Source organism: Neovison vison, chromosome 9 (assembly GCF_020171115.1).
Source record: "Neovison vison isolate M4711 chromosome 9, ASM_NN_V1, whole genome shotgun sequence".
Classification (NCBI taxonomy): Eukaryota; Metazoa; Chordata; class Mammalia; order Carnivora; family Mustelidae; genus Neogale; species Neogale vison.
The window spans coordinates 2567575-2587906 of NC_058099.1; the positions used below are offsets into that span (position 1 = coordinate 2567575).

The following is a 20332-nucleotide window of genomic DNA, read 5'->3' on the forward strand; positions in this document are numbered from 1 at the left end:
AGCTCACACAAGGAGCCCTGGGAAGCACGTCAGGAAAACGAGGGAGCGAGCAGATGCAGGATCCCCACCGTGTGGCCTTCACCAGCACACAGAGCCACGCGGAACCTGCCCGAGCTGCCCGCGCGTGCACCGCCCCCCGAGGGGCCACCCCGCCGATGCCCGCAGCCGCCGCCCGCCCATTGCTGCCCGTCGCGGTTACTCAGCATCCCATGTTCACAGAGCGCTCGCGGCTGGCCAGGCCCATCCTCGGGGCCACCAGAAGCCGCCCGCGCCCCTTCCTGCCATGGGTGGGTGCGGTGACCAGGGAGGAGCAGAAGCCTGAGGGGAGAGTGAAACGGGAGAAACACCAGGAAGGACTGAGACCTTCAGGGAGGCCAGGCACTGGGTGGCCTGGGGGTGGGGGCGCCAGCAGAAAGGAGAAGGGCAAAGGTGTGGGTGACGTCTGTCCCTTGTGCAGGACAGATGGCCACCCACGGGCACGTCGTCCACAGACCCTGGGGCTGGCATGGGGCCCTCCCACCCTCCGGGGCACAGCTGTCCTCGGTGCTGATTCTGACCTGCTGTAGCCCACGTTCGTGACCCAGGAAGTGTTCCTGCCGCCGGCGCCAGCCCGCACCCACCCGGCCCGGGAGCCTCCCTCTGGGGCTGCCAGGAACTGCCCAGGCTCCGGGCACACGGGGACCTTCCTGTTCCCACTGAGAGGGAAAAGGCCTCCTATTGTCCTGGGGGAGGAAGCCCTGGGGCTCTGGGGATGGGCCCCGGGGGATTCGGGGAACCGCGTCCCCGGGGGGCCTGGACGGGGCTGGCTTGCAGGCCCCCGGCCCCCATATAAGGGCCTGAGCCCGCGGCCCGGCCTTCCTCACTCCCGGGAGCTCAGCGTGTCACAGCCGCAGCCATGAAGTGTCTCCAGCTCGCCCTGGGCCTGGCCCTTGTGTGTGGCCTCCAGGCCATCGACATCCCCCAGGCCACGAGGAACCTGGACCTGCAGAAGGTGGGAGGACGGCGGGGGCGGAGCGGGGCCGGGGCCAGGGGGAGCCGCAGGCCGGGCAGGGCAGCGGGAACTCAGGGGTCCACAAGGGCACGAGCCAGACCCTTGAGGTCAGGAAGCCCCCCTACCTCTCTGTCTTCGGGGCAGCTTGTCCCTTGGTTTCCCAAGATCCAGAAGGTTCTAGAGAACGTGTCTGATGTGTATCCAGACCCATCTGGGGAACACTGGGGTGTTATTTCCAGCGTGGATACCGTGTAGCCCCGTGTCTGGTGGACGGCCCAGGGTCCTCCAGAGCTCACTGACGGCCGCCCTAGCTAGACTGGGCCTCTGCCCAGGTGGGAGGGAGAGCCCTGGGGGGGCCGGGCCCCTTCCCGCCCCCCATGGCACTCAAGGCCCCGTCCCCAGGTGGCTGGGATGTGGCACTCCATGGCCATGGCGGCCAGCGACATCTCCCTCCTGGACTCCGAGACCGCCCCCCTGAGAGTGTACGTCCAGGAGCTGAGACCCACCCCCGAGAACAACCTGGAGATCATTCTGCGCAAACGGTGGGTGTGCCCCCGCCCGGGGTTGGGGCCAGCAGGGAGAGGGGTGGGGGATAGGCCGGGGGGTGGGGCAGGGCAGGGTCCTGATGGGAGCCGGCTCTCTCTGGCTGGTTCCCAGTGCCCTCGTGACCCCTCCCCGGGCTCCGGGCCGGCAGGCCGACCACACAGGGTGGCCTCAGGTCCTTGGGCAGAGAGGCCCGTGTGGAGGCCGCTGGGCAGCCGTGGGGCCGGGGCCCTGGGGGCCTGGGCTGGTCCTGCCATGAGCCCTGTCTGCTATGAGGGACCATAGCGAGAACAAGTTCAGCGTCACCCCCTAATGCTGTCACCACCTTTCAGGGAAGACAACAAGTGTGTTGAGAAGAAGGTCTTTGCGGAGAAAACGGATTGCGCAGCCAAGTTCAACATCAAAGGTAGGCGTCCCCAGCGCCGTCCCTGGGAGGCGACCGTCCTGGCGCTGGGAGGGTGCGGTGGGCGCCTGCGCGTGCCCCGCTCTCACACCGGCCGTGCTCTGCCCAAGCTCTGGCCTCCGGCCTCCAGCCTCTCGGGTGCGGTGTGCGGCCCCCGCCGCGAGAGTGTCCTCCCCCACGACTGTCCTCGGAGCGTCTTCTGGCTCACACGGAGCAGCGCTGCCTCCCGCTCGCTCCGGACGGCTGGGACTCGCAGCTCCCGCTGGATGAGGGGACGCGGCGCACCGTCGGGGGCGGTGGGACGGGACGCCGGGCACCTCCTTCTCCGCATTCTCTGTCGCAGATTGCAACGTTCGTGGGGGGTGGGGGGTGAATTATAAAACACACAAATGGAGGACTTCGTGGTAAAATAGAAACAAAGGAGGCATTGAAACGTCTTGTGGGGATTCCCCCAGAAAATTCTACTCGTTTCTCTACTTCAGAGCTGCTCCAGGCCACCCTGACCCTCCCTGTCCCCCCCAGAACCCACGCCTCTCCAGGGCCTGGGCCTTCTGCCCCCCTCCTCCCTGGCCCTCTCCTCCCCGTGCTGGTCCTGCCCCCGCCCCCGGAGCCCTCCCGCTCCTCCCTGCCCCACCGGAAGGCTGGTCTGTGTGCAGCCTCTGCTCTCCCCTCCGGGTCCGGCCACACACGCCCCCCTCTCGCCCGCCCCAGGGGCTTTGTGCTCCGGGGCTCCGGCCCTCCTCTCCCTTTCCTCTCCTGCCGCCTCTGGCCATGCCCGCGCCTGGTGCTGCCCGGGGGTGCTCTGGGTGCCCGCCAGCACGTGGGAGGGGTGCTCCTGCTGGACAGGACTCCAGCTCCACTTTGGCCCTTCTCTTCGCCCCCAGATCCGGAGAACGAGGTCTTCGTGCTCGACACCGACTATGACAACTACCTTTTCTTCTGCGTGGAGAGCACGGGCGCCGCCCAGCTGAGACTGATGTGCCAGTACCTGGGTAGGTGCCGGCGATGCACGAGGTCACCCTGAGGGGGACGGTGGCACCTGGGCACCTGCCGGCACCTTGGGCACCCAGAAAGCGGACAGCGCAGCACCCTATGGGCCGGCAGGCCTGGGGGTCCCCATTTTCCCCCAGGGGTGGCCCGGTGCACTCACTGCATCAGAAATCAAAAGGGGCCAGGAGGATGGCTGCTGGGTCAAGGGGCTGGGCTTAGTGTTACTGGCTTGGTCAAAAAGATTAATACTAATTAGAAGCTTTTGTTGGCGCTAATGTTCTTAATGAAATGCAAGCCAGGAGAAGCCATAGCAGAAGGCAGAGACATTCCAGGTTTGCCCGAATGAAGCACTTTCTGGGGGCTCAGCTATGCTGGTGAGACCCTAGCCTAGGGGGCTGGGCCCTCTCCTCCTGTCCACAAGCCATCCCGGGAGGAAGGGGAGGGGACAGGGACCCTGGAGCCCAGGCCTGACCCGCTGCCCCCCACAGCCAGGACCCTGAAGGTCGACAACGAGGTCGTGCAGAAATTCAACAAAGCCCTCAAGACCCTGCCCGTGCACATCCGGCTCTTCCTCAACCCGACGCGGGTGGAAGGTGACCCCCCCCACACACCCCACGTCCCCGCTCGCCCCCACATGGGGCTCGCCCATCGGACAGCCATGAGCGCTGGGCCCCACTGCCTCCCATGGTGGCCCCCCGCTTCCCAGACCACCCGGAGGGGGGAGTGGGAGGTGCAGAGGCCCCGAGGCAGGGTCCTCCCGCCCCACCCCCTCTGCCGCACCCCTCTGGGCCCAGGGCTGTCCTGGCGACTTGTGACCCCCCCACGGCTCTCCCCTCCCCACCAACAGAGCAGTGCCGCGTCTAGGTGAGCTCCTGCCTGACCTGCCTCCTGCGGTAACGTACCAGCCCTGCCCCCACGTCCTGGGCACACGCATGGGTGGGGGGCGTCCCAGGGGACCCCCAGCTCCCCTCTATTGGGTGCTGGTCCCTCTGCGGGAATGGCTGGAAACTGCCGTCCCTCCTGGTGACCGCAGGGGCCAGGCTGGCCACGGACACCCTCTCTCCCATGGCCTTCCTGGGATGTCCTCCCCATGTCCCAGTCAAGCTCTCACACAGATGTCCCCGTGGCCTCTTCTGGGCAAGGGTGTGGGGCCTGGCGTGGGCTGCCCACCACTCAGCCTGAGGCGGAGAGGCCGTCCCTCACCCCCAGGCTGGGAGGGGCTGGCGAGGGCCCAGCAGGCTCCCCAGGAGTCACAGGGGAGCTCGCGTCCGTTTCAGGTCCCAGAGATGACATCGTCCCCTTCCTGCCCCATCAGAGGAATCAGGAGGGACCGAGCCCTCCCAGACCTGCTCCTGCTCAGGCCGCGGGGTCCTCGGGCCCCTGCTCTGAGCCTCCTCCTCCAGCAATAAAGGGATCAAGCAGCCGGCAGTCTGCCTGGGTCTTTCTTGGTCGTCGGGCGCGGGAGGCAGGTTTCGGGCTTCGGCAAACCACGGCCCGCGACATCTGGGGATCAGCACTCATCACGGGGTCTCTCTTCAACCTGACAAACGCGATAACAGGGTCTCGGGGGGCAGCGGGCCCGATAGGCTGTGGGCTGCACGACCTTCACAAAGGACGGGCAAGGAACGTGTGGGCCCTGATGTAGTAAACACCGACGGAGAACCGGACGTGCGTTACTTGCCCATCAATCCGTTCTCTTCCAAAAGCGCAGCCCCGGGACCCTCACGGTCGTGTCCAGAAACAGGAGGGTGATTGCTACCAGGAAGCCTGGGCACGAGCTCCACGTGCCGATGCCCCGACCTGTTCTGGGCTGGGACGGAATAGAGGTGTCCCCAGTCAGTGGGTCCCAGGAAAGCAGTCAAAGGTGGAAAGGAGACCTGTTTCCACACATTCAGCGTCCCTAATGTAGGGTACAGAGAGAAGCATCTTAAATACCAAGAACAACTTAGGGACACCTGGGGGGCTCAGTGGGTTAAGCCGCTGCCTTCGGCTCAGGTCATGATCTCAGGGTCCTGGGATCGAGTCCCGCATGGGGCTCTCTGCTCAGCAGGGAGCCTGCTTCCTCCTCTCTCTCTGCCTGCCTCTCTGCCTCCTTGTGATCTCGTCAAATAAATAAATAAAATCTTAAAAAAAGAACAACTTAGATACAATTTATACACATATTTTTATATGTGTAAAATCAGATACATGTGTTATAGATACACTTCTGGAAAAACACTAATCACCATTTGAGCTAAAAGGAAAACGTTAAAAATCAATTTAAAATATATGTATTTTTTTAATTTTTTAACGGAGGCATAGATGAGCCGCGATGCTATACCGGCCTCAGGGGTCCGGCCCAGCGGCCTCGAGACCGCGTACCCAGCACGGCGCCCCGCCCCGGAAGCTGGCGCGCTGGTCGTGTGGGCACGGCTGACTGTGCCCCCCGCTGCCCGGCTCGTCCGCACGGCGCCTCCCGCCACCGCCAGAGGCCGTACCCCTCCTCCCCTCCCCCGGGCTGGCCCCCACGCTGGCAACCACCAGTGCGTTCTCTGTATTTGTGAGTCTGTGTTTTTGTTCGTGATTTATTTTTCCATTTGTTTCTCAGATTCCACATTCACGTGCAATCAAATCGTGTTTCTCCTTCTCTGTCCTGCTCAGCGTCCTCTGGGTTGGCGCGTGTCGTCACGAACGGCGAGACTTCCGTCTGGGTTCGGGACGGGCAGGGCTCCGTACTCCTGCGCACAGCGTCTCCCTCACCCGCTCACGCCCAGCAGGACGCGGGCTGCCGCCGGTCTCGGCTCCTGCGAACGTGGTGCCGTGACTGGGAGAACGGGCGAGCACCGGGCACCGGCGGGAGGGGCCGAGGGAGAGAGAGACCCAAGCAGGCTCGGCGCTGAGTGTGGGGCCCAATGCCGGGCTCGACCTCACGACCCTGAGATCATGACCCGAGCCCCCCAGGGTCCCCTGTTTTTTAATTTTTTTCAAAGAACAACAGCTACAGAAAATAAAGAGCAGCCCCAGACCTTCTCAGCCGGCTGCGATCAGGCAGCCCCTGGCTCTTCCGGTCGTCCGGGCGTGTCGACATAGACGGGAACTTGCTGCACTGGCCTACGGCCAACCTGGAGGAGGAGGACGCAGGAGAAGGGAGAGGAGGATGGGCCTCCCCTCTGGGGATAAAGACCCAAATCTCTAAATAATTTATTAGCAGGTTGACTCTAACAATGAATTCAACACATCATGATTCAACCCAGAGAGTCAAGGACATTTCCATGTTAGGAAACATCAAAACTTCAATAGCTAGGAGATCAGTGAAATGCCCATACAGGCAGTTTTTTTGTTTTGTTTTGTTTTTTTATTTGACAGAGAGATCACAAGCAGGCAGAGAGACAGGCAAAGGCAGAGAGAGAAGCAGGCTCCCTGCCGAGCAAGGAGCCCAATGCGGGGCTCGATCCCAGGACCCTGGGATCATGACCAGAGCCAAAGGCAGAGGCTTTAACCCACTGAGCCACCCAGGCGCCCCCATATAAGCAGCTTTAACTTAGTTTTTAGAATATGTTCCAAAAGTGTCATATCCCTTTCAAGAGGCAAACTTTGCACATACCGAAGGTGTCGTCCAACATCAGCTGGTTGATGCTGCGTCACCAAACAGCCTTAAGATCTCAGGGTCTTAAAACGTCCGATTTATGTCGTGATTCATGATTATTGCAACTTCCTCCACTGGGTATATTGGACCTCACGGTCACATAGGAATCCAGATGATCAAACATCCACCCCGGGAGGTCCCCGGTCACCATACCAGAGGGAAAACGTAGACACCCAGAGGGCGCAGACCGTCTGCTCCGGGCTCCGTCCTGAGAGGCTCACGCGCCAACTCCCTTCCCCGCTTCTGGGCCGACGTCGTCGCTCAGCTAGAAGGAAGCGGAAATGAAATACAGTCCTACCTAGGCCTGGAAAGGAGCTCCCTTAAACCGATCATTAAAAACAAAAACAAGACAACAACCAAAACACACAAGCAGCGAACGTCATTCTTAGTCGTAAGAAACGGCTTGCTTTCCCCGGGAGACTGACGGCACAGCGCCGTCCTGCTGGGCCTCGGGTTGAAGTTCTCAGTGCAGAGGGACCAGGAGAAGAAAGGAAACGCGTGAGCACTGGGAAGGGGACGCCTAGTGTGACTGACCCAGCACGAAAGACAGAAGACACCAGTTATGAACTCGGGGACGGAAGTGGGATCTCGCCACGGCCCCTGCAGGCGTCAGAGGACAAGAAGGGAATGTCATGACCGCCTCTACACACCAGTGCGACGCTTGAGATGAAACAGGCCAATTCCTCGAAAACTACAAGATACCACAACTAATCCCGTAGGAACCAGACGATCTGAATAGCCCTACACTTGCAAGAAAATCGAATTCCTGATGTTAAAACTCCTCACAAAGACATTTTCTGGCCCAGATGATTTCACAGGAGAATTGCAGCACATCGTCGAAGAATCGGTCTGAATGCCGCACAACCTCCTGCAGAAGATGAAAGAGAAAAGAACATTTCCTTATTTGCTTTATGAAGCTAATATTGCGCCGGTGCCAAAACCACAGAGTTTTTTTTAACAAAGGAGAAAATTGTAGGCTAATGTTTCTCATCAATACGGATGCAACAATCCTTAACAAAATATTAACAAATAGAATTCAGCAACATATGAAAATAATTATACACGGGGGGCGCCTGGGTGGCTCAGTGGGTTAAGCCGCTGCCTTCGGCTCAGGTCATGATCCCAGCGTCCTGGGATCGAGTCCCACATCGGGCTCTCTGCTCAGCGGGGAGCCTGCTTCTCCCTCTGCCTCTGCCTTCCACTCTGTCTGCCTGTGCTCGCTCTGACAAATAAATAAATAAAATCTTTTTAAAAATTAAAAAAAAAATAATTACACGCTGTGACAAGGTGGGATGTACACCAGGGATGGGGGGGGCCATTCAGCACTTAAAAACCAGTCAGTAGAACGCGCCGTATTACTAGGATCGCAAAGAAAAATCACGTGAGCATCGCAGACAATGTAGAAAAGGCATTTGACAAAATTCAGCGTCTACTTGTGATTTTTTAAAAAAATCCTCAGACAATGGGAATAGAGGGAGTTCCCTCAACTTGATAAAGGCATCTGCAAACACCGTAGGATTGACACCGCACTGGGGCGCCCGGATGGCTCCGTCGGGTGAGCACCCCACGCTTGGTTTCCGCTCGGGCTGTGCTCTCGGGGTCGTGGGATTGAGCCCCGAGTGTCCGGCTCTGCCCTCAACGGGAAGCCTGCCGAGATCCTCCCTCCCTCTCCCTCTGCCCCTCCCACTCATATGCTCTCTCTCTGTCTCTCTCTCTGACATAAATGATTACGTCTTAAAGAGAACAAGAGCGTTAACGCTGTCCCTCGCGGGGCACGATGAACGCCATCATCCGCGATGGACGGACGGTGAGCGACGGCGGAGGCGGTGAGGACATGCGCTCCCCCCGACCCCCGATCACGGTGCAGAAGCTGCCAGCCAGGGCAACAGGGCGCGCAAAGGTAAGAAAAGGCACACAAACCCGAAAGGAAGAAAGAAAAGTACCCGTGTTTGCAGAGGACGCGATGATCTAAGTGGGGAGTCCTCGGGAATCTACAGACACAAACAGAAGGAAACTCCTGGAAGTGCCGAGCTCATGGAGGTTTCAGGAGATCAGATAAACCCAGAAAACCGATGACGTTTCTGCGTCCTAGCGAGGACGTGTGGACACTGACATTCAAGATGCCGGAGTCAGTCACCCCCAAGATGACGGAAGACTGGGGTGCGAAGCTCGTGAAACTCGCGCAGGGTCCGCACGCTGGGGGACGCACCGCTGCTGAGGGAAATCAAGGCTCTTCTCGATACACAGGCCTACGGCGCTCGCGAGCGGAGACGTCCGTCCTCAGGCTGGCGCGCAGCGTTCGCGCGGTTCCTACCGGAGCCCCAGCAGGGCTTTTTGTAGGCATACGTGAGGTTTTCTAAGTTTATATGGAAGCACGAAGGTATTAGAATAGCGGACGTAATTCTGAAAAAAATAATTGAATCGGAGGAATCGGCCTATTAAATTTCACATCTTACTATACAGCCGAGGAATCAGGACTGCGGTGTTTGTAGGGGCAAAGACACACCAATCAGTGGCACGGGGTGATGAGCCCAGAAACGGAACCACACACACCCGATGGGCATGCAGTTCCCGGGAATGGGGTGTCCCCAAAACCGTGCTCAAGCCTCCCTAATGTGAGTACAAGCCTGGACAAGCCTCCCGGCAAACAGTGGCCTCTCCTTCCCTCGCTCTCCACGGGTCCTTCCCAGGAAGGAGCCTCGTTTCTCCAAACCACAGCCCGGCCCTGCTTGGCTCGCTGGCCCCTGGCTCCCGTCCACGTCCCACCTCATTACCAAAACTTCTCCGAAGAAATCCCGTGGCTGAGCCGCCTGGCCTGGGTTGGGTGGGCAGCCCGGACGGCAGAGCCCCACTCCGCTCCAGGACACCGGTCCCCACGCCCTGACCTGGGGCTTTCCGGGGCTCGTGCCTATCTCTAGAAGGTAGAAGTCTGTTCCGTGCCTTGGGCGCTACACATTCTGAACAGCCTGGGCCAGGGGCGGCCTCGGAGCCGGGCGCAGCCTTGGTGGTCACAAGCGAGCAAGAAGCTCTCCTGTCCTCACCTGGCACCCTAACGACGGAGCCACGGCAGGACAAGAAGCGGTGGGCAGGTCCCGCCCAGCGTGGAGCGCTGCAATCCCCAGGGCGGCCGCTGGGTGGCACCCGCGCCCCCCGAAAAACACCGGCCCAACCGGCAGCGCAGAAATGCGGGGGGACATTTGCCCCAGAGGCTCAGTCCCGCTCCTGCCCGTCTCCCTCTTCACTCAGGCCGGGCCCAACCCCTCCTGGAGAGCCATTTCGGACGTCCACAAGTGGGTCTTGCTAGAGTCCTTCGGTGACCTCCACGGCATGGGCTGGACCTCGGGTCTGCAAGGACATGTCAGCCAGAGCCTTCTGAGCTCCCCTCTGACGTGGCCATGACTGTCCCAGGTCCCCCGAGGCCAGGCGTGCAGTGACCAGCGTGTGCGAGCTGCCAGGAGGTGCCCGGGCCCACGTCCCTGGCATCCTGCCCGGCGCACCGGCTCTCTCCCCCAGGCCCACCCCAAGTCAGACGCTAGACCCCTCCCGGGGCAGAGGGAGGCCCGGAAGAGCCATGGGCTGTCATCTGAAGTCCCACCCTGGATGCCCGCGGGGACACCCCCTTGGTGAAGGTGCTGGTGACCTCTCGGAGGCCTGGAGCTGCTCTCCCTGTATCTGTAGTGATGGGGGACCCCGGAAAGGCCGGGCGGGACAGCACCGCAGCCCCAGGCGCGGGTGGGCATAATGACGATAAGAGCAGCCCGCCTGTCCGTGGGGTCAACTCTCAGTCCCGGGGCTCCCGGCGCAGGAGGGGGGCGCAGAACAGAGCTCGGCCAGGGCAGGGTCCAGGACCCAGAGCGCACAGCAGACACTCTGGTGCTGACCTCTGATGTCCATGGCTTGTACACCGGGGCAGAGGGGGCAGGGGAGATGGCAGGAGGGAGGGACGGAAAGATTCGGGAGCGCCAGGACGAAAACCCCTACCGCGGGCTCCGGTCCAGCCCCAAACACACCCTCCCCCCCCATCGCCGCTCCCGTGGCCAGCAGAAGTCTTTTTATTTCCAGCGTGTGTACATTTTTTAATGTTTGTGGGAAAGGATCTGAGGCGTGGGAGCTGCTGTCCGGGACGTTCCCGACACCCCCCGTCCCCACCCCCACACTGCCCGGTGCAGTTTCCACAACTCCGCATCCGGGCACTGCCGGCCCCGGCTCTCTCTGGCCTCGGCCCTCCTGGCTGCCTGGCTGGCCCGGGCTCGGGGGCTGCTCTCCCGCATAGCCTCCAGCCCCTCCCCGCCAGCCCCGCCTCTGCGAGAAGGTGTGACCCCGATGGCCTCGCAGCCCAGGGATCTTTCCAGAACATCACCACCAGCTGCCGTCCCACTGATGAAATCCACATTCTACACGTGACCCAGGAGCTCCTGTGCCCTGGCCTTGGTGACCTCCGGGAGCGCCCTCACCTCCCCCACGCCCCCGCGTTCCCACGCCCCTCAGACCTGGGCTCCCTCAGTCAGCCGTCCCCCATGTGCCTCAGGGCTCTCGCACATGCCCTTCCACCCTCTAGAGCACTGTTCCCTCCTCCCCTCGCCCAGCCTCACCCCAGCACACAGCTTAGCGGTCACCCCTTCCACGAGGTGGGCACTGGGTCACACTGTCAGTCGTGTGTCCACGCGTGGAACACCCGGGCAGGTTACACGTTCCGGAAGGCTCTGTCGACCTGTCACCACCTCCCCGTGCCCGCAGGTACCTGGCAGGAGGCGGGGGCCCGCTCTGGGACAGAGCATGGTCTGCCGCTGTGCCAGCCGCCTTCCGTCAGGGCTTCTGGACCGTACTCCCGTTCCTCCTTCTGAGGGACACAGTCCCCGCTCTGCAGACCCCCCGCATCTGGTGTCTGGGCTCAGGGGTAAAGTCTGTCTTCAGCCCCACCGTGGCTCCGTTGGCCCAGCTCTGGTCTCCGGGCCCCAGGGTCCGGCTCTGCCTGGGGCCGGGCCCACTGTGGACCTCACAGAGTCGCCCCGGCCGCCCCCCCTCCCACAGCACAGGAACAGCAGTCCACAGCTCTCCCGTGTGACTGCGAGGTCCTCTCCACCCTGCGAGCCCCAAAGCAAGTCAGCGCCACCTGGGCATGGGGACCAGGCGCCAGGTCCAAGGATGGAAGCAGGACGCTCCCACCCAAATGTCCCGTCTGACCTCAAAGCCCTGGAACACTGCAGCCTGAGCCTCCAGTCCCTTCCCCCAGGTGGGGGCAGCAGCCACCTGCTCAGCCCAGCCATGTCCTCAGAGACCCCAGGGCTGACCAGCCCCCCCAGCTTTCCTGCCGCTCCTGGGTGTTCCTCGCAGCCCCAGGGGATTTGAGGCGCCCGTCTGGGCGGCTGCAGTGGACGGGATAGGATCCCGCAGCCCCGCCTGGGTGAACCCAGCGTGACTGGTTCTCACTCCTGGTGTGACCCAGATAGCCGGGCTCCAGTGGACACGGCTCACGGGAAAGTGGAGAGTCAGTCAGAGAATTCGACACTGTAGCCTAGACTCATGGGGGCCCCCAGACCCACTCCGGGAACCGTGCAGGAGGGCGGCCCAGGAGCCAAGTCCGGAGCCCGGTGACCCTGCAGCTTCACGGACGCTCGGAGCACCAGCCCCATGAGGATCCAGGGTGCTCGGCCGCCTCAGCAGGCCACGGGTATGGGGGCCGGGGGACCAGCGGGAGGACACAGGGAAGGGGCAGGCTCCCAGGAGAGGGGACAGACAGAGGAAATCACCTGAAGACCCCTGACATGGGAGCCAAGTGTCCCTGGCACATGGAGGGAAGGGTTCCCTCTGGGCTGATTCCTCAGATCCTCCAAGGTGCAATCCCAGGGACATTGTCTTGTCCCCCCATATCCACCTCTGGAGTGTCCTGACCTCCCTGTCCCCCTCCCCCATGGCTGTCCTGTCCTCTGTGCCCCTTCCCGAGCTGTAAAGCTGTAAATAGGTTCTGCCTCTGCTCCAGGCTCTCGTCTGCACCCTGGCCTGCAGGGTCATGCATCTTGGAGGGCCCCAGTAGAGGGTGGTGGGCCAGCAGCTGCTGGAGTTCGGTTTGAGTGGCCGTGAGGGGAGAGGGTGTGGGACACGCTGTGGGCAATATGAACCAGCCCCACGGGGCCCGGGTTCAAGCCAGCGAGCCGGGCGCCATCCCAGAGTCTGCGCGCCTCCCGCCTTACCTCCCCGCTCACCTCCCCAGACGGCGGAAGGGGAGGAGCGGGGAGGGCGGTTCGGCTTGGACGGAGCACGGATGCCCCCAGAGGAGCGCCGGCCGGGAGGAGGAGCTGAGCTCCCGCGGGTGAGGGGACGCCCAGGACAGCCAGCAATGTGGCCAGACTGCCCCGACAGCACCCGCAGCCCAGGTCAAATGACCTGGGCCCCGCCCCCTCCCTCAGAGCCAAGGTGGGTGTCGGGGAGGCCGCATCCTCCCGTGGGAATAATTCTGAGTGTTCGGGGAGGCTGGCAGGGACGGTCTTCTGACAAGTGGCCTCTGGAGGACGCCCAAGAAGAAAGGACCCGGCCGCCGGGCCTCCTCTCCCTCGGGCCCCGCAGTCATGGCCCCGCAGAGGGGGCCACTGCTGCTGCTGGCCCTCAGCCTGGGCCTGGCCGGTGCCCAGAAGAACCTAGATGACGTGCCGGTACAGCCCGGGTTTAATGCCCACGAGGTAACAGAGCCGGGTCAGGGCCCAGGCACAGTCCTGGGACGAGGAGGCAGGTGCCCCTGGGGGCTTGGCACAACAGCGCGGCAGCCTCCGGGAGCGGGACCCGGGGAGAGAGGCCCGCCGAGAGGCGAGGGGCGGCCTGGGCCCAGGCACAGGCTCGCAAAGGGACAGCTGCTTCTCGCGGAGTCTGCCCAGCCCAGACAGGAACGGAGGGTCCTCGCACTCCCGCTCGGCCCTGGGGGCAAGCGGAGTTGCCTGCCTGTCCCATCTGCCCAACACCCAGCACTGTGGCGAGCGTGGCTGGAGCGAGGCCAGCACTCGGTGTGTTCCGGGGCGTCCCTCTCACCTCCCCAGACCCGGCCAGGGCGTCTGGAACCCAGCAGGGGACAGCGCTACCACCAGACATGGGAGGAGCTGAGGGAAGCGGGGCAGGGAGAGGCAAGAAGGGGACAGAGGGCAGCCTCACAGAGGAAGCCATTTGCAAAGGACCAGCTGTCCTCCCCCCCAGCACACCCCGCTGGCCCTTGAGCTCCCCGGGCGGCGCTCAGCGCTGGGGTGCTGGGGCCTGAGAGTGGGGACTCGGCCAGGGCGTGTGCAGCCCCCCGCACCTTATGTCCAGCCCCCCGCACCTTGCACCCCGCAGGTGGAGGGACGCTGGCTGACTGTCCAGCTGGCTGCCAGCCAGGCCCACCTGGTCTCCCCAGACGACCCCCTGAGGCTCGGCCTCCATTCCATTTGGACGCGGGGCGAGGACGTGGAGTTCGTCTTGTTCTGGACGTAAGCATGGCCTCTGCAGCCCCTCGAAAAGTGAGCCCACCCGGAGGCCTCCCAAGGGACGGTGACCAGTGGGGAGGACCAGAGGGACATAAGGCACTAAGTTGCAGGCTTGAGACCCCCCCGAGAGGTGTAAATCTAACTTCAGAAGCCCCAGAGCCTTACAACGAGGGGCCAGGGACAGACCCGTACACACCTGGTCCCTCCCGCCGTGGAAACCACAGAAGCCGGGGCAGCGCTGGGCTTCACACTGGTCAGGTGACGGGGAGCATCTACGGTGATGACATGTGTGCTGCTGTCAGCCATACCTAGACCTGTCCTGCGCCCAGGGCCTTGAGGACCCCAAGTCAGAGCCACAGCCTTGCTGGTGCTCGGCCACAGACACCCACCCCAAGGGCTGTGCGCTCCCAGGGTCCGCGGGCACCCGCCCACGCCCACCCACTCCAGCGGAGACACTGAAGACCCCGGGGCGGGGGGCCAAAAAGGAGGGGCCTATGTGTGGAGCCCAGTGACTAGGGACAGCCAGGACCTGGTCCCCACCCACGGACCTGGAGCTCCAAGCCAAGGACAGACTGGGTCCCACTCCTTCCGGGAGGTTTGTCTCCATTCCAGCAACAAGGAACTCGCTGGTTCCTGGCTCCTGCCCTCTAGCCCTGTGCCCCAGCTGGATGACCTCTGGAGCCTAGGGAGCCAAGAGACTCCGGCAGACACCTGGGACCTCAACCAGGGCACCTCCGATGTCCCCAGGGGCTGGGAGACAGGAAGAGAACTTGACCACCATATGCCCCTCTTTTCCCCAGGGGAGAGGGAGTGTGCCAAGGAGTGAACATCACCATCCACCCAACCGGGCTCCAAGGCCAGTACCAAGGCTCCTGTGAGTAGCCCGCCCTCTGGCCTGGGTGCTGTGCTGGACGGGGACGCTCGATGTCCCGAACCAGGGTGGGGGCTGGAGGGAGACAGACTCCCGGGGTCCTGTGCTGTCCGGGGTCCTGTCGGGGGGGTAGAGGAGAGAGGCTTCACCTGTCGCCGGGCGGGGGTCGCCCACAGTGGTAGGAGGCACCAGCATACACGTCTGCTTCGTGAGCACGGACTACAGTAGCCTCATTCTTTACATCCGCCTCAAGGACGCTGGCGAGGTCACCAGCCTGTGGGCTCTTCTGGGTAGGTGGCGGCTCTCCGGATGCCGGCCGGGGCCTCTGCCCAACACCTGGGCTTAGGGGGGATGGGGGCTCCGGGGGTGCTGGCGCCACCAGGGACCCTGTGGGTGCTTCCCCCGGGCGCCCGTCCCTCAGGTGAGGCAGCCCTGCACCTGCCCGCTCGCTCCCTCTGGATTTCACTCAGATTCGCCCCTGGTGCGCACGTGTGGGAGTGTGCGTACATGTGTGTCTGTGTGTGCATGTGTGTGCACGCGCATGTGTGTGTCCCGGGAGCGGGGACACTGTTAGAACAGAAAGCCCCCCCACTGGTCTTGACCGGGGAGCTAGTCAAGGATCCTAAAGGCCCTGAGTCCCGTGAGGCCCAGAAAGTGGAAGAGGCACATGGGGCAGACCCGGGGGTGGGGGGCATCCCCCAGGAGGTGTGGAGGATGGGCTGGGCAGGTGGGGGCGCCTGAGGACTCTGCGCCGCGGAGTCGGCGGGGGGTGTCCTGGGCTGGCCAAATGGTGCAGGCAGCAGGCTGCCGTGTGAAGGGGCCCCCCATGGGGGCTGGGGCCTGACGCGCCCCCGGAAGGAGCGCTGTCCCTACTCCGCCAAGGGCGGACTGCTCCCGGGGCAGACGAGGACGGAGGGGACCAGGGCTGAGGCCACAGCCACCAGCCAGTCAGCAGCAGGGCTCGGGACGGCAAGAGGAGGGGCACTCGGAGAAAAGCCACGGCCTCCTGACTCTGGGCCCCTCTGACTTCAGCCAGAAGAACGCGCAGGGACCCCACGTGGCTGCAGAAGTTCCTCGAGTACGTGGCCAGATTTCACCTGCAGAAAGCCCCCGTCTTCAACCTCGACGGTAAGCACGGCGCTCCGGACACACCCCCACCAAGACCAGGCCACTGTGCTGGGGCCTCACCCGCCGGGCCCGGAACCCCTAGCAGCAGTGACAGGCACAAGACCAGAGCAAGCAAAAATACGGGCAGCCTCTCCGGGGCCGCAGCCGGTCGGCCCAGTGCTGGGCGCCTTGCCTGCCAGATGGCACGAAGCCCCTAGAACACAGCACAATATCCGTCCCCAATCTGTGAATTTGGGCTCTGGGGTCCGAGGGGCTTGGAAACAAGGCCAATGCCACCCAGCAGAGCCCCTCACCCCCACACCCCTTCCCCGTGTGCCGTTCAGTCCATCAACACGCATGCCAGGCTGTTTGGGGTGGCAGTGGGGGAAGCATGGAGAACAAGGCAGACACACCCTCCAGCCCTCTCCCGGGTTACCCAGGGTCACTGCAGGCCCGTCCCTGATCTGTCAGGGACAAGGGAGCCCGGAGCAGGGGAGCATGGCCGCGCCGCAGAGTCAACAATGCCTGGAGGCAAGGGGGGCGACCCAAGGGGCAGTGGGGGGTGGAGTCTGGGTCAAAGTGAGGGCACAGAGCCGTGGGAGGACAGGCGGCCGCACAGGGCCGTGGCAGGACATGGTGGCCCATGGGTGCTGTGCTGCAGAAGGCAAGCTGCTCCCCAGCGAGGGCTGCCGGCTGCATGCCGGGTTTGGTTGGTTTCAAAGGCAATGGACAAAACCTTGGGATCCCCATCCTGTCCTCTCCCCTCCACAGCCCGGTGCCCCGCAGCTGAAGCCTAGGTCAGGGCCGCCGGAGATGTTCTGCCTGGCCCTCCTGACTGACTCCTGCCCTGGCCTCCCTCCCCTCCCCCTGCCTTGCTTGCCCTGGGGCCTCCCGAACCCCTGGGCCACCTGAGGCAGCCCCTCCAGCCTGAGCCTGAGCCCAGCCTCCAGCCGTCCCCTTCCTGGCCTCTCCCAGCCGGGCCCAGGGGCATGAGAATGCTCTGAGTGGCCGGGAGGGGACCCGCAGCCCCCAGGGCTCTGGGCCACCACAAACACAGCACTGCAGTGGCGCAGGGGACAACCCCGCTAGGGTCTGGGCTGGGGCTCCTCTGACCTGCTTCCACCTGGGTCCTGATCTGGGTCAACTCCGGAGAGGTGCGCTGGGCCGGGGAGCCAAGCCTCATGCCCGCCCAGGTCAGAGAGCTCCGAGGGCGCCCAGTACCCACACACACGCTCCCAGAGAAGAGCGAGGGAGACAGGCCCAGGCACCCGCACGACAGGGGAGCCGAGACAGCCAGCACCCTTTCCTGAAGGTAAAGGGGGCCACCAGGACAGTGGCTGGACCCAAGCCGTCCCTTCTTCCCGGGTGAGCAGAAGACAACCCAGGGAAGGGCAGGCGGTGGGGAAACTGGGTCAGCGGCCTCCAATACAGACCGTCTGGAAATGTCAGAGACAGGTATGACCAGATCCTGCCCCATTACCGCTCCTGCCAAGACAAGACCACGCCCCTCCAAAGGCCACGCCCCTTCGGACGGCCACGCCCCCTCCGAAGGCCACGCCTCAGCAAGGCAGCATCCACCACGCCCAACCAAGCGCTTGGGGTCAGCACCAGCGCCCCGGACCCACCCGGCCCCCAGCAGACGTCCACCTGCCGCGCTCAGACGCTCCGCAAGACCCGCGGATGCTCAAAGCACGATGCTTGCCTGTGAACCAGAAAACCCAAATTCCAGACACAGAATGGCCGCGGTACAATGAGAAAGTAATGCTCATTTAGCCAGAAATCTGCAGACTTTATACGGAGAAAAAATGTTCAAGTCCTTCCTCGGGGACAGTGAAAAAGTGACTTAAGTAAATGGACATGGGGTTTCCTGCATAGTCTTCAAAATCATAAATATGTAATAATCCTCAGGGTAACCTGTGCCTCCAAGAAATTCAATCAATATTCCAGTTGGGCGGGGCGAGGGCCCCTGGGGGCTCCGGCGGTGAAGCGTCTGCCTTCCGCTGGGGTCACGATCTCGAGGTCCTGGGATCAAGCCCCGCATCGGGCTCCCTGCTCAGCGGGGAACCTGCCTCTCCCTCTGCCTCTGCCTGCCTCTCCCCCCTTGTGTGCCCGCTCTCTCTCTCTCTCTCTCAAATAAGTAAATAAATAAAATCTTTTTTTTTTTTTAATTTTATTTATTTGAGAGAGAGAGACAGTGAGAGAGAGCATGAGCGAGGAGAAGGTCAGAGGGAGAAGCAGACTCCCCATGGAGCTGGGAGCCCGATGTGGGACTCGATCCCGGGACTCCAGGATCACGCCCTGAGCCGGAAGCAGTCGTTTAACCAACTGCGCCACCCAGGCGTCCCGTAAATAAATAAAATCTTTACAAATATATTCCAGTGGGATCTTTACCCGGAACCAAAAACCCAAATCTAGAACCCACACAAAAGAACGAAAGTTTTGACATGTTTAGAGAGGAGTCCCACAGGTGCCGTTCCATTAGAGCGAGCAGGACCCAACAGCAATCACAACTGTACAGACTCAGCTCGGGGACAGAACAACCAGGGAGTAGCGTCAAGAAATGAACACTAGGGGCACCTGGGTGGCTCAGTGGGTTAAGACCTCTGCCTTCGGCTCGGGTCATGATCCTGGGGTTCTGGGATCGAGCCCCACATCGGGCTCTCTGCTCCGTGGGGAGCCTGCTTCCTCCTCTCTCTCTGCCTGCCTCTCTGCCTACTTGTGATCTCTTGTCTGTCAAATAAATAAAATCTTTTAAAAAAAAATGAAATGGACACTAGCAAGCATAGGAACAGTGCAGTGTACCAATGGCCCATCTTTAAAGACATTATTTATTCAATAAATAGTGCTGGGAGAAATGGCCAAGAGATTTAGAGGGAAAAAATTTCAGTTTAGCTGCCTCACTCTGCATTATCTTAAAATTAATTCCCAGTGACTCTGGCCAAACATAAAACCTTGAAAGTCTATCTCTATCTCAGGGATGGGTCCCCACCCGACAGATATAAATATCAGGGGAAAAGATGGTAATTATGCATTCGAGGTCTCAGAAACATCCTCACCAAAATTAAAATCCAAACCGGAAATTAATATTGTCAAGAAGCTTGACAGAGGGCCCACACGACCTCTCAGAAGCTCTCCGTCAGAGCGCGCGGAGGACCCCAGCATGCAAGAAGTGAGCAGAGCACAGACGCCGATCGTTTGTACTGTCACGAATCAGACAGCCGGTCATTAGAGCGTAAGGGGAGGTTTGACCTCACAAGGATTCCTAGAAAAAGAGATGCTATTTTACTTATCAGGTTGGCTAAATTAAGTGTTTTTTTATAGCTCACTTGGCGCCCGCGGTGTGGGGAAGTGCACTGTTGCTCGGAGGGATGGAAATGGGGGGCTGTTCTGGGGGACCCGGCTTCATGTCCTCTGGACAGACCTGTCCTTGGACCTGGGAATTCTAGACAAGAACACGTTGACCCATCCTCATCCCAAACAAGCCAGGGAACTCACAGTGCTTTTGGTCTGATCCCATGGTTTTGTTGAAGGTAGAACACTGGAGACCCTTCCAGGATGTCCCCGGGCCTGCCCAGCAGGTGTCGAGGGGGAAATCGGCGTGTCTGTCTGAGTGAGGCCCTCCTCGCTGTCTCCAGGCCCCCCCTGAGGTAGCTCGCACCAAGCTTGTGCTGGCGGGGCTGTGGGTCGTGGAATATCCCTTCTCCTTTCCGAGACGTTCACAGATTGTGTTTCGAGAGCTGCTCTGGCGCCCAAGGATGGAGGTCCCTGAACGTGGCATCATCAGCCCCAGGACAGTGGGATCTGCTAATGACAGATCCTTCACACGTCCTTCACGAGCACCTTCCGGACGGATGGTGAGGGACGTGCCCTTACACGATGGGCGTGCCCACGGCTCAGCCACGGGGCAAGTCCTGCCCCACCTTCCTCTCCAGGACGCAACAGCCAGTGCCCCTTGTGGTTTTCCTGTTCTATTTGCCGTCCAGGAGTGCTGTGCCCTTGGGTGGCGGCAACACAGCCCCCCAGAGGGGCAGCTTGAACATCAGAAGGGTGTTCCCTCACCTCCGGGAGGCTGGGGTCCAAGGGACCGGTGTGGCCGGGCTGCTGGTCACTGCGTGTGTACGCACGTATGCATGCGTCCTGACCTCCCATCCAGCAAGGTCACCAGTCCGCTCGGATCAGGACCCATCCTGGGACCTCACTTGCTGTAATCGCATCTGCAAAGACCCCATGTCCAGGTAGCCACGTGCGGCGCTGTCAGGGTCAAGGCTTCCACCTCTGACCACAGGTGTCACACTGACCAGCACTGGTTCCTGTCCCACAGAGGAAACCTTCAGCCCCTCCAGCCCTCATGGGG

The 20332-nt window shown here is 61.9% G+C and overlaps 2 protein-coding genes across 3 annotated transcripts; both read left to right on the top strand.

Moving 5' to 3' along the window:
* The first annotated feature begins 877 nt into the window (after window positions 1-877).
* Window positions 878-4350, top strand: LOC122917113 (beta-lactoglobulin-2-like). Of its 2 annotated transcripts, none has more exons than XM_044264538.1 (7): window positions 878-991; window positions 1394-1533; window positions 1867-1940; window positions 2822-2929; window positions 3416-3520; window positions 3775-3820; window positions 4205-4350. In XM_044264538.1, the coding sequence occupies exons 1-6, from the start codon at window positions 896-898 to the stop codon at window positions 3789-3791; spliced, it is 540 nt and encodes a 179-aa protein (XP_044120473.1). In that variant the 5' UTR covers window positions 878-895; the 3' UTR covers window positions 3792-3820; window positions 4205-4350. The 2 variants fall into 2 exon arrangements, with proteins under 2 accessions (XP_044120473.1, XP_044120474.1); XM_044264539.1 differs by having other exon boundaries at window positions 3775-3791.
* Window positions 4351-13021: 8671 nt separating this feature from the next.
* Window positions 13022-16898, top strand: LOC122917110 (uterocalin). The gene is made up of 6 exons (XM_044264534.1): window positions 13022-13229; window positions 13870-14003; window positions 14801-14874; window positions 15048-15161; window positions 15904-15999; window positions 16750-16898. The coding sequence occupies exons 1-6, from the start codon at window positions 13119-13121 to the stop codon at window positions 16773-16775; spliced, it is 555 nt and encodes a 184-aa protein (XP_044120469.1). The 5' UTR covers window positions 13022-13118; the 3' UTR covers window positions 16776-16898.
* Window positions 16899-20332: the final 3434 nt, after the last annotated feature.